At 46.9% G+C, this 12,735-nt stretch overlaps 1 protein-coding gene across 1 annotated transcript; it reads right to left on the bottom strand.

Annotated features, from left to right (window-relative positions):
• Nucleotides 1-206: 206 nt before the first annotated feature.
• LOC123424670 (SNF1-related protein kinase regulatory subunit beta-1-like) lies at nucleotides 207-2,458 on the bottom strand. Its single transcript, XM_045108328.1, has 4 exons — nucleotides 2,099-2,458; nucleotides 1,060-1,241; nucleotides 795-957; nucleotides 207-718 (listed from the first exon to the last, which is right to left on the bottom strand). Exons 1-4 carry the CDS (start codon nucleotides 2,297-2,299, stop codon nucleotides 404-406), a joined length of 861 nt encoding a protein of 286 aa, XP_044964263.1. The 5' UTR covers nucleotides 2,300-2,458; the 3' UTR covers nucleotides 207-403.
• Nucleotides 2,459-12,735: the final 10,277 nt, after the last annotated feature.

Raw genomic sequence — 12,735 nt, 5'->3', positions numbered from 1 at the left:
TTGGGCCGTATTTCGATTTATTATCCTAGCGATTTTTTTTTGAGCCGTATTCTAGCGATTTTGTTTACGAGCAGTTCGGCACCATTGAAAACATTGCACATGAGAAACTTTAATTAAGTTTTTTTTCTTCTAAAAAGTACAAACAGCAGCGATTCTGTTTGTGAGCAGTTTTAAATCAGGGACATGAACACCAACGCGCTCCATAATCTTGTGTTACTCTGACTTTATTCTTGGCAAATGAGTGCAGTTGTCTCGGTAAAAAAAATGAACATGATCTCTATATGAAAATTACAGCTTGTTTATGTAATCATGCACGATCCGATCGGTGCAGGCACGAGGGGTGAAAAACCTCTCGCTTCCGTTCGGCGGCAATGGCCGGCTTCATGCGCGCGCTACATTAGCGCTATCGCTCGATGGCCTTGTAGAGGACGGTGGTGACGTACTTGGACTGGAACCGGTGGGTGTGGCCGAGCGCCACCAGCGGCTGCGTGCCCCACCCCTTCTCGATGTAGAGGTGGTTCAGCACCACGTGCCTCGGCCTCGCGCACTCCGGCTCGGCGCTCCGCGAGTTGAGCACGCCCAGGTAGAGCGGCGCCGGCAGGGTTGGGGGCTCCTTGGCGAACTCCTTGTCTTCGGGGATCTGGAAACTGTAGCTCGAGTCCGGGGATGGGGGCGCCATCAGCTCCGACACGCTCTCCACGCTTTCCGGCACAAAGTCCTGCATATAAATCGTGTTGCCTCCCAATGATCCAATGGGAAATATACATGCCGTGAGATCAGGGTTCGATACTCACATTGACGTCGAGAAGGTTCACGATGTTGCCCACGTTGTCGGTCTCACAGGGAAGATCGGGGAGGTATCTTCTTTCTCCGTCGACGATGAATCTGTACCGGTACACTCCTGATGGAAGCTCTAACAGGATGGTGTGGTCTTTCCCAGATTTCTGAACGGTTTTCCTGCCATGCATGTTTCAGACTGTCAGTAAGTTTCAGTTTTTTGGGGGAGAAAAAGGCACTTCAAGTGTATGCCACTGCTTTGTCCAGGTAATGAGAATGTACTTTGATGTCCAGTGATCCCATGATCCTTCCACGAAGATATACTTGCCTCCATGGGGCCACACAAGCAAAGTGGGGATCCTCTTTGGAGGGGGGTCGTCGGAATCATCCTCATCACGCATCAATATCTGGTTGAACACCGGAGGCGGCACATCTGAAGCTCTTTGCAGTGGAGTTACAGGACTCTGTCATACAAAATATATCAAAGGACTGGTTAGAGTCATATTTGTAAGAAGAGGTACATCTATGTACAGTCTCTTATGGCAAAAATGAGACAGACCGAGATGGTAAAATCCGTTGGAATGATAGGTAGCCCTTGAGACTTTTGGCTATCAAATACAGTATGACATAAAAATTTCAGAACAAATGCTGCTAACAGAAATGTAAATGTACTGTTCATTGAATATTGAGGACCTTCTGTGCTGCTAAAAAAATTCCAATACACTCTGTGTAACCCTGTTAATATTAAAGACCTTCAACAGTAGTCTGGTAACTGAACACATGAACAAGAGGCACAAACAACCCGTGGTTTTCATTTGCAGGATCAACTATCCAATAATTGATAGGTGTGAGGCCAACTGGAGATTTCTAGTTGGGAGCAACTAGCCGGAAAGGTGAAATCAAGCTGTTGAACATCTGAATCCAAACTGTTCAATATTATTTACCTAGTTCAACTCTGATCTGAAACAATCACCCCATCTGTCTCTACTCCTTTCAAACAAATATGATGTTTCAGACAACACATCTTCCGATAACAGTGGAGGTTCACAGTGACGACAGACAGACAGCCCATGGATTAAATCAACCGTAGTTTGCAATTAGCACCTAACGGTGGCTGCTCTAATCCATCCATGCCTTCGGGTTCATGGTGTGATCTCATCGGATCGAGAAGCGCGGTGCGGCATGGCGCGAAAGCCACGCCGTCGCATCGCATTGGGGATTTGGAGGCAAGAAGGTCGCCATGAATCGAAACCGGGCGCGGGATTGAGGGGAGGATGTGATTAAATTACATATGCATGCGTGCGTGATCGATCTGACTGACCTGGGGCACGAACATGCGCGGCGAGTGGGGCCGCGGGGGGCTTCCCGGCGAGGACGACCCCCCTCCCCCTCCTCCTCCGCCGCCGCCTCCCCTAACGCCTCCGACGTATCCCGTCGACGACGCGCGCCGCACGTGGCCGCGGCCTCCCTCGTCCATCTCGGCGTCCGCGATGTCCTCCAGCCTGCCGCTCGCGTTGCCCATCGACCGACCCTCCGGCCCCGGCGCGCGCGGGGCAGAGGAGGAAAGAGGAAATCTAGAGGGAGGCCAGGCCGGTCGGTCCGTGGCGGTGTGCCGTCCCTCCGTCGCGCCGCCGTGCGTGCGATCGCGGCAGAGAGAGGAGGGGCGATCGAGGCGGAACTGCCGATCGACCCGGTACAGCGCGGCGCGGCGCGGTGCTGGGGCTGGGTTTGCTTGTTTGCCCGGGAAACCCATGGGCCTCGCTAGCCCAGGCCCAACAAAATGTCTTTACTTACTTTTTTGCTACTGAATTTTTTCAATTCGAAAATATACGCCCGTTCAGAAACTCAACAAAAAAGAAGGAAAACGTTGTGCCGGATCGCATGCGGGCGCCCGCCGTCTAGTACGTGCGACACATGTTAACGCTTGTTGCAGATTGCGTATCACAACACGTCCTATATTGCAGGATCTAAAATCTAAGTCCCTTGAGAGCAGGCGCCTCTCGCTCGTGCAACACTTATCTTATGTATGCTCACCTAGCTTGTACTTGTGCAACTTAGCGCTTGTTGAAAATTTCTGCAACACGATCCTTGTTACGGAAAATATTCTATAACAAATTATATTGCAAAAAATATATACGGACGTTTTCGTAACATGCTCTTTTGTTGTAAAAAAATTTGCAACATAATCTATATTGCAAAAGACTCGTCAGTCATTTTTTAACCCATCAGTTGGACAACGTAGCAGCGTGTTTATTTCCGCAACTGGAGCATTGTTTCAGGATTTTGTGTGGTGGATGGAGGTGACCAAGCTGGTGATCGAACGGTGCACGCGTATGCATCAGACGGTTAAAAGGATGATGGATGGTTACTACAAATCCATCGATAACAGTCCCTAAAAAAGAATACAACGTTCACAGAATCATCTTTCAAATGCACGATTCCTGCTAATGGAGCAATGAGGCCAATTCCGATATGGTCCGCCCGCATCTGTTTGATGATAAACACGCACAAAATTTGGTTCAACGTGTGAGAACAAACACATATTTATGTGTTTCTTGTTTGTTTTGAATCTGTCTCTCGTCTAAATTTGAACCGTGTTTGTGCCAAAACAGACACGCGTGGACCGACGATGACGCGTGCCCTTGTCTTTCTTGGCCCGTCCGTCGGGACACAACCCATCTTTTCTCTTCCCCTGCCCCCCCCCCCCCCCCCCCCCGTGCCTCACCCCGTCATTGTCGTCGTCGCCGCCCTTACACGTTTTCCCCGACGGTCTTCCCCCTAAAATTTCCCATGCCGCCCACACCACGACCGCCCCCATGCCATAGCCTGCCCTCGCACAAGCGGTGTCCGTGGCTCTTTCGGTGGGGAGGGAAGCATCGGTGGGCGACGGTGATGCGTCTCTGTCGTATCTATAATTTTTGATTGTTTCATGTCAATATTTCACAACTTTCATATACTTTTGGTAATATTTTATATTATTTTTGGGACTAACTTACGTATCCAGTGCCTAGTGTCACTTTCTGTTTTTTGTTTCGCAAAAAATTTCATATCAAACGAAGTACAAACGCGATAAAAATTTACGGGGAATTTTTGGAATATATGTGAATTTTGGGAAGAAGAATCGACACAACACGGTGCTCGAGGGAGGCACAAGCCAAAAGGGCGCGCTCAGGGGGGTCAGCGCGCCTGATGGCTTGTGGCTCCCCATTAAGTCGGTTGTGGCCCTACTTTCTCCGCAAGAAATATATTTTTGCGTTAAAAATCCCCTCAAAATTTCAGTCTGATCGGAGTTACGAATCTCCGGATATTTAAGAAACGGTGAAGGGTCAGAAAACGGTGACGAAAAGGGAAGAGAAACAGAGAGATAGATCCTATCTCCGAGGGACTCGAGCCCTCCGGGAGCCATGGCGGCCATGGACCAGCGGGGAAACCATCCTCCCACCTAGGGAGGAGGCCAAGGAAGAAGAAGAATAAGAAGAAGGAGGGGGTCTCTCTCCCCCTCTCTCCCGGTGGCGCCGGAGCACCGTCGGGGCAACCATCGTGATGGCGATGTACACCAATAACTTTGCCATCGTCACCACCAACTCTTTGCCCCTCTATGCAACGGTGTAAACCCTCTTCTCCTGCTGTAATCTCTACTTAAACATGGTGCTTAATGCTATATATTTATTACCCAATGATGTGTGGCTATCATATGATGTTTGAGTAGATTTCTTTTCTCCTATGGGTTGTTGGGGAACATCCCATGGGAAACAAAAAAATTCCTACACACACGAAGACCTATCATGGTGATGATCATCTACGAGACGGGAGATCGGATCCACATACCCTTGTAGATCGCTAAGCGGGAAGCGTTAAGAAACGCAGTTGATGTAGTCGAACGTCTTCGCGATCCGATCACGATTCGTCCCATGAACTCTGTCTTGATCTAGTACCGAACACCTGTCTATGGCTATCAAGTGACAACACTTGTCTATAGCTAGGAAACCTTAACCATCTTTGATCAACAAGCTAGTCAACTAGAGGCTTACTAGGGACAGTATTTTGTCTATGTATCCACACATGTATTTATGTTTCCATTCAATACAATTATAGCACGGATAATAAACGATTATCTTGAAACAGGAAATATAATAATAACTATCTTATTATTGCATCTAGGGCATATTTCCATCAGTCTCCCACTTGCACTAGAGTCAATAATCTAGTATCACATCTCTATGTGATTTACAATGTAACAAATTTAACACCCATACAGTTCTGGTGTTGGTCATTTTTAGCTCGTGGAAGAGGCTTAGTCAGCGGGTCTTCCACATTCAGATCCGTGTGCACTTTGTAAATATTTATGTCTTCCTCCTTGATGTACTCATGGATGGCATTGAAGCATCATTTTATATGTCTTGTCCTCTTGTGAAACCTTGGTTCCTTGGCTAGAGCAATTGCACCAGTGTTGTCACAGTACAATTTTATTGGATCCAGTGCGCTCGGTACAACTCCAAGGTCTGTCATGAACTTCTTCATCCAGACACCCTCCTTAGCCGCCTTTGAGGCAGCTATGTACTCCGCTTTGCACGTAGAATCATCTACGACACTCTACTTGGAACTGCACCAGCTTACTGCACCCCCATCAAGAATAAACACGTATCGAGTTTGTGACTTAGAGTCATCCGGATCAGTGTCGAAGCTTGCATCGACATAACCCTTTACGACGAGCTCTTCGTCACCTCATAAACGAGAAACATTTCCTTAGTCCTTTTCAGGTACTTTAGAATATTCTTGACCGTTGCCCAGTGCTCCACTCCTAGATCACTTTGAAACCTGCCTGCCATACTTATGGCAAGGCTGACATCCAGTCTTGTGCACAACATTGCATACATGATAGACCCTATGGCTTAAGCATAGGGACGACACTCATCTTTTTTCTATCTTTTGCAGTTACTCGGCATTGAGTCTTACTCAACTTTATACCTTGTAACACACGCAAGAACCCCTTCTTGGATTGTTCCATTTTGAACTTCTTCAAAACTTTGTCAAGGTATGTGCTTTGTGAAAGTCCTATTAAGTGCCTTGATCTATCTCTATAGATCTTTATGCCTAATATGTAAGCAACTTCTCCCAGGTCCTTCATTGAAAAACTTTTATTCAAGTGATCCTTCGTGCTCCCCAAAAATTCAATATTGTTTCCAATCAGCAATATGTCATGCACATATAATATTAGAAACGCTATAGAGCTTCCACTCACTTTCTTGTAAATACAAGCTTGTCCAAAAACTTGTATAAACCCAAACGCTTTGATCACCTCATCAAAACGATGATTCCAACTCCGAGATGCTTGCACCAGTCCATAAATGGATCGATGGAGCTTGCATAATTTGTTAGCATTCTCTGGATCGACAAAACCTTCGGGTTGCGTCATATACAACTCTTCCTTAAGAAACCCGTTAAGGAACGCCGTTTTGACATCCATCTGCCAGATTTCATAATCCAAAAATGCAGTTATTGCTAACATGATTCGGACAGACTTAAGCATCGCTACGGGTGAGAATGTCTCATCGTACTCAACTCCTTGAACTTGTGAAAAACCCTTTGCCACAAGTCGAGCTTTATAAACGGTCACATTACCCTCCGCGCCCGTCTTCTTCTTAAAGATCCATTTGCTCTAAATAGCCTTTCGGCCTTCAGGTAATACTTCCAAAGTCCATACTTTGTTTTCATACATAGATTCTATTTTGGATTTCATGGCTTCTAACCATCTGTTGGAATCTGGGACCACCATTACTTCTCCATAATTCGTAGGCCCATTGTTGCCTAACAGCATGATTGACAAGTCAGGATTACCGTGCCACTCAGGAGCAGTACGTGCCCTTGTCGACCTACGAGGTTCGATAGCAACTTGATATGAAGCTTCGTGATTGCCATCATTAGCTTCCTCTTCAACTGGTGTTGCCTCTTTCTGCCCTGCGCCACCATCTTGTTGAAGCAGATGTTCTACAACCTCATCAAGCTCTATCTTCCTCCCACTCAATTCTTTTACGAGAAACTCTTTCTCAAGAAAAGCTATGTTCTTAGCGACAAACACTATGCCCTCGGATTTGAGATAGAAGGTATACCCAACTGTCTCTTCTGGGTAACCTATGAAGACGCACTTTTCTGCTTTGGGTTCCAGCTTTTCAGGCTGAAGCTTTTTAACATAAGCATCACATCCCCAAACTTTAAGAAACGACAATTTTGGCTTCTTGCCATACCACAACTCATATGGTGTCGTCTCAACGGATTTTGATGGTGCCCTATTTAAAGTGAATGTAGTTGTCTAAAATGCATAGCCCCAAAATGATAACGGAAAACCGGTAAGAGACATCATAGAACGCACCATATCTAATAAAGTATGATTACGACGTTCGGACACACCATTGCGCTGTGGTGTTCCAGGCGGTGTCAACTGTGAAACAATTCTGTTGGGTAACGTAGTAAATTCAAAAAAATTCTACGACATACAAGGATCTATCTATGGAAAGACCAGCAACGAGAGAGGATGTAGAGCATCTTCATACCTTTGAAGATCGCTAAGCGGAAGCGTTACTATGAACGCGGTCGATGGAGTCATACTTGCAGCGATTTAGATCGCGGTCGGTTCCGATCTATGTGCCGAATCAAGGCACCTCCGCGTTCAACACACGTATAGCCCGGTGATGTATCCCACACCTTGATACAGCAAGGAGGAGGGAGAGGTTGAGGGAGAGCTCCGGCATCACAACGGCATGGTGGTGGTGGAGCTACGAGGTCTCGCGGCAGGGCTTCGCCAAGCACCGTGGGAGAGGAGAAAGAGGAGAAGCAGGGCTGCGCCGAGAGAGAGATTTTGTGTGTCTCAAATCAGCCAAAACCTCCACTATATATAAGGGGAGAGGGAGGGGCACCCCCTTTAGGGTTCCCACCCCCAAAGGGTGCGGAAGCCCCATCTAGGGGTGCTCGTGGCGGCCAGGGCAAGAGAGAGGGGGGTGGCGCACCCCAGATGGGCCTTAGGCCCATCTGCACTAGGGTTTCCCACCCCCTTCCCTCTCTTGTGGCGCCTTGGGCCTAGGTGGGAGGCGCACCAGCCCACTCTGGGCTGATTTCCTTCCACCTTTTGGCCCATGCTAGCCTTTGGGGCTGGTGGCCCCTCCCGGTGGACCCCCGAAACCCTTTCGGTGGTCCCGGTACATTACCGGTGTCGCCCGAAACAATTTTGGGGACCAAATCCTCACTTCCCATATATAATTATTTACATCCGAACCATTCCGCAGCTCCTCGTGACATCCGGGATCTCATCCGGGACTCCGAACAAACTTCGGTAACCTCGTATAACAATTCCCTAAAACCCTAGCGTCATCGAACCTTAAGTGTGTAGACCCTACGGGTTCGGGAGGCATGACGACATAACCGAGACACCTCTCCGGCCAATAACCATCAGCGGGGTCTGGATATCCATGGTGGCTCCCGCATGTTCCACGATGATCTCATCGAACCACGTTGTCAAGGATTCAATCAATCGTGTATACAATTCCCTTTGTCTACCGGTATAGAACTTGCCCGAGATTCGATCGTCGGTATCCCCATACCTTGTTCAATCTCGTTGCCGGCAAGTCTCTTTACTTGTTCCGTAGCACATCATCACGTGACTAACTCCTTAGTCACATTGAGCTCATTATGATGACGTTCTATCGAGTGGGCCCAGAGATACCTCTCTGTCACACGGAGTGACAAATCCCGATGTCGATTCGTACCAACCCAACAGATACTTTCGGAGATACCTGTAGTGCACCTTTATAGTCACCCAGTTACGTTGTGAAGTTTGATACAACCAAAGCACTCCTACGGTATCTGGGAGTTGCACAATCTCATGGTCGGAGGAAAAGATACTTGACATTAGAAAAGCTTTAGCATACAAACAACACGATCTAGTGCTATGCTTAGGATTGGGTCTTGTCCATCACATCATTCTCCTAATGATGTGATCTCGTTATCAATGACATCCAATGTCCATGATCAGGAAACCATGATCATCTATTGATCAACGAGCTAGCCAACTAGAGGCTTGCTAGGGACATATTGTAATCTATTTATCCACACATGTATTATTGTTTCTGTTAATACAATTATAGCATGAACAATAGACGATTATCATGAACAAGGAAATATGATAATAACCATTTTATTATTGCCTCTAGAGTCAATAATCTAGTTCACATCACTATGTGATTGCAATGAATTCAACACCCATACAGTTCTGGGGTTCGATCATGTCTTGCTTGTGAGAGAGGTTTATAGTCAACGGGTCTGAACCTTTCAGATCCGTGTGTTCTTTACAAATCTCTACATCATCCTATAGATGCTACTACGCCCCATCTGGAACCATTCCAAATGATTGCTCCACTATACGAATCCGGTTTACTACTCATAGTCCTCCTAATTAGTGACAAAGCATGCATCGACGTAACTCCTTTACGACGAACTCTTTAATCACCTCCATAATTGAGAAAAATTCTTTAGTCCATTAGTTACTAAGGATAACTTCGACCGTTGTCCAGTGATCCATTCCTGGATCACTCTTGTACCCGACGACTGTGTTGGAAATATTCCCTAGAGGCAATAATAAATTAGTTATTATTATATTTCTTTGTTCATGATAATCGTTTATTATCCATGCTATAATTGTATTGATTGGAAACACAGTGCATGTGTGGATACATAGACAAAACACTGTCCCTAGTAAGCCTCTAGTTGACTAGCTCGTTGATAAAAGATGGTCAAGGTTTCCTGACCATAGGTAAGTGTTGTCACTTGATAATGGGATCACATCATTAGGAGAATCATGTGATGGACTAGACCCAAACTAATAGACGTAGCATGTTGATCGTGTCATTTTGTTGCTACTGTTTTCTGCGTGTCAAGTATTTGTTCCTATGACCATGAGATCATATAACTCACTCACACCGGAGGAATGCTTTGTGTGTATCAAACGTCGCAACGTAACTGGGTGACTATAAAGATGCTCTACAGGTATCTCTGAAGGTGTTCGTTGAGTTAGTATGGATCGAGACTGGGATTTGTCACTCCGTGTGACGGAGAGGTATCTCAGGGCCCACTCGGTAATACAACATCACACACAAGCCTTGCAAGCAATGTGACTTAGTGTAAGTTGCGGGATCTTGTATTACGGAACGAGTAAAGAGACTTGCCGGTAAACGAGATTGAAATAGGTATGCGGATACTGACGATCGAATCTCGGGCAAGTAACATACCGAAGGACAAAGGGAATGACATACGGGGTTATATGAATCCTTGGCACTGAGGTTCAAACGATAAGATCTTCGTAGAATATGTAGGATCCAATATGGGCATCCAGGTCCCGCTACTGGATATTGACCGAGGAGTCGCTCAGGTCATGTCTACATAGTTCTCGAACCCACAGGGTCTGCACACTTAAGGTTCGACGTTGTTTTATGCGTATTTGAGTTATATAGTTGGTTACCGAATGTTGTTCGGAGTCCCGGATGAGATCACGGACGTCACGAGGGTTTCCGGAATGGTCCGGAAACGAAGATTGATATATAGGATGACCTCATTTGATTACCGGAAGGTTTTCGGAGTTACCGGGAATGTACCAGGAATGACGAATGGGTTCCGGATGTTCACCGGGGGGGGGGGGGGGCAGCCCACCCCGGGGAAGCCCATAGGCCTTGGGGGTGGCGCACCAGCCCTTGGTGGGCTGGTGGGACAGCCCAAGAAGGCCCTATGTGCCATAGATAGAAAATCAAAGAGAAAAGAAAAAAAAGGAGGTGGGAAAGGAGAGAAGGACTCCACCTTCCAATCCTAGTTGGACTAGGATTGGAGGAGGACTCCTCCTCCCCTTGGTGGCGCAGCCCTTGGGGCTCCTTGAGCCTCAAGGCAAGCCTCCCCTCCCCTCCTCCTATATATATGGAGCTATTAGGGCTGATTTGAGACAACTTTTGCCACGGCAGCCCGACCACATACCTCCACGGTTTTACCTCTAGATCGCGTTTCTGCGGAGCTCGGGCGGAGCCCTGCTGAGATTAGATCACCGCCAACCTCCGGAGCGTCGTCACGCTGCGGGAGAACTCATCTACCTCTCCGTCTCTCTTGCTGGATCAAGAAGGCCGAGATCATCGTCGAGCTGTACGTGTGCTGAACGCGGAGGTGTCGTCCGTTCGGCACTAGATCGGAGCGGATCGTGGGACGGATCGCGGGACGGTTCGCGGGGCGGATCGAGGGACGTGAGGACGTTCCACTACATCAACCGCGTTTCTTAACGCTTCTGCTGTGCGATCTACAAGGGTACATAGATCGGAAATCCCCTCTCGTAGATGGACATCACCATGATAGGTCTTCGTGCGCGTAGGAAATTTTTTGTTTCCCATGCGACGTTCCCCAACAGTGGTATCAGAGCCAGGTTCATGCGAAGATGTCTTCTCGAGTAGAACACAAAAGTTTTTGTGGGCGGTGATGTGCGTTTTGCTGCCCTCCTTAGTCTTTTCTTGATTCCGCGGTATTGTTGGATCGAAGCGGCTCGGACCGACATTACTCGTACGCTTACGAGAGACTGGTTTCATCGCTACGAGTAACTCTGTTGCTCAAAGATGACCGGCGAGTGTCGGTTTCTCCAACTTTAGTTGAATCGGATTTGACCGAGGAGGTCCTTGGATGAGGTTAAATAGCAATTCATATATCTCCGTTGTGGTGTTTGCGTAAGTAAGATGCGATCCTACTAGATACCCATGGTCACCATGTAAAACATGCAACAACAATTAGAGGACGTCTAACTTGTTTTTGCAGGGTATGCTTGTGATGTGATATAGCCAACGATGTGATGTGATATATTGGATGTATGAGATGATGATGTTGTAATAGTTAATATCGACTTGCACGTCGATGGTACGACAATCGGCAGGAGCCATAGGGTTGTCTTTAAACTAACGTTTGTGCTTGCAGATGCGTTTACTATACTGCTAGGACGTAGCTTTAGTAGTAATAGCATGAGTAGCACGACAACCCCGATGGCGACACGTTGATGGAGATCATGGTGTGACGCCGGTGACAAGAAGATCGTGCCGGTGCTTTGGTGATGGAGATCAAGAAGCACATGATGATGGCCATATCATGTCACTTATGAATTGCATGTGATGTTAATCCTTTATGCACCTTATCTTGCTTAGAACGACGGTAGCATTATGAGGTGATCTCTCACTAAAATTTCATGACGAAATTGTGTTCTCCCCGACTGTGCACCGTTGCGACAGTTCTTCATTTCGAGACACCACGTGATGATCGGGTGTGATAGACTCAACGTTCACATACAACGGGTGCAAAACAGTTGCACACGCGGAACACTCGGGGTAAGCTGTAGCGACCCGACTCAAGACGAGTCAAGCCTCTGTGTATCTGTGCCATCCCTGGATCAGTATGCTGACACACACAGTACATCAATGTATATATCAAAGTGCAATCACATGTAAATAGCGTAAAACTGATATATACCTTAAATATTTCAGCGGAAGCGGTCAAGGGAGTGGTGTCCCAATAAACACCAACGGCAAGTTGAGTGTAGACCGTAACCCTGAATCGTACTCTTACTCGTCGAAGAAAAATATCTGCAACATAAGACGTTGCAGCCGTGTAGGTCAGCATATTGAATATGCCGGCAAGTCACATAAGAGAGGGGTGAAAAGTAATCATCTATACTATATGCATATATGGCAGGTGGGGCTATAAGTTTTTAGCGAAAAGCAAGTTTTCTCCTACATCAAGAGGGGGCTAAAAAAACAAAATGTTACTACATTGTTGGTTGTTAACGAGATGGTTCCGCCAACCAGTTCTCGTACCCGAGTTGTCAATAATTACCCTCATCAAATATATTTAATGGTGTTGAGAAATCCAGATAACTTCAGTTCCTTTGGCTCAAGT

The sequence above is a fragment of the Hordeum vulgare genome, chromosome 2H, assembly GCF_904849725.1.
Source record: "Hordeum vulgare subsp. vulgare chromosome 2H, MorexV3_pseudomolecules_assembly, whole genome shotgun sequence".
Lineage (NCBI taxonomy): Eukaryota > Viridiplantae > Streptophyta > Magnoliopsida > Poales > Poaceae > Hordeum > Hordeum vulgare.
The sequence above is the reverse complement of the archived record's forward strand: the minus strand, read 5'-3'. Positions and strand labels throughout refer to the sequence as shown.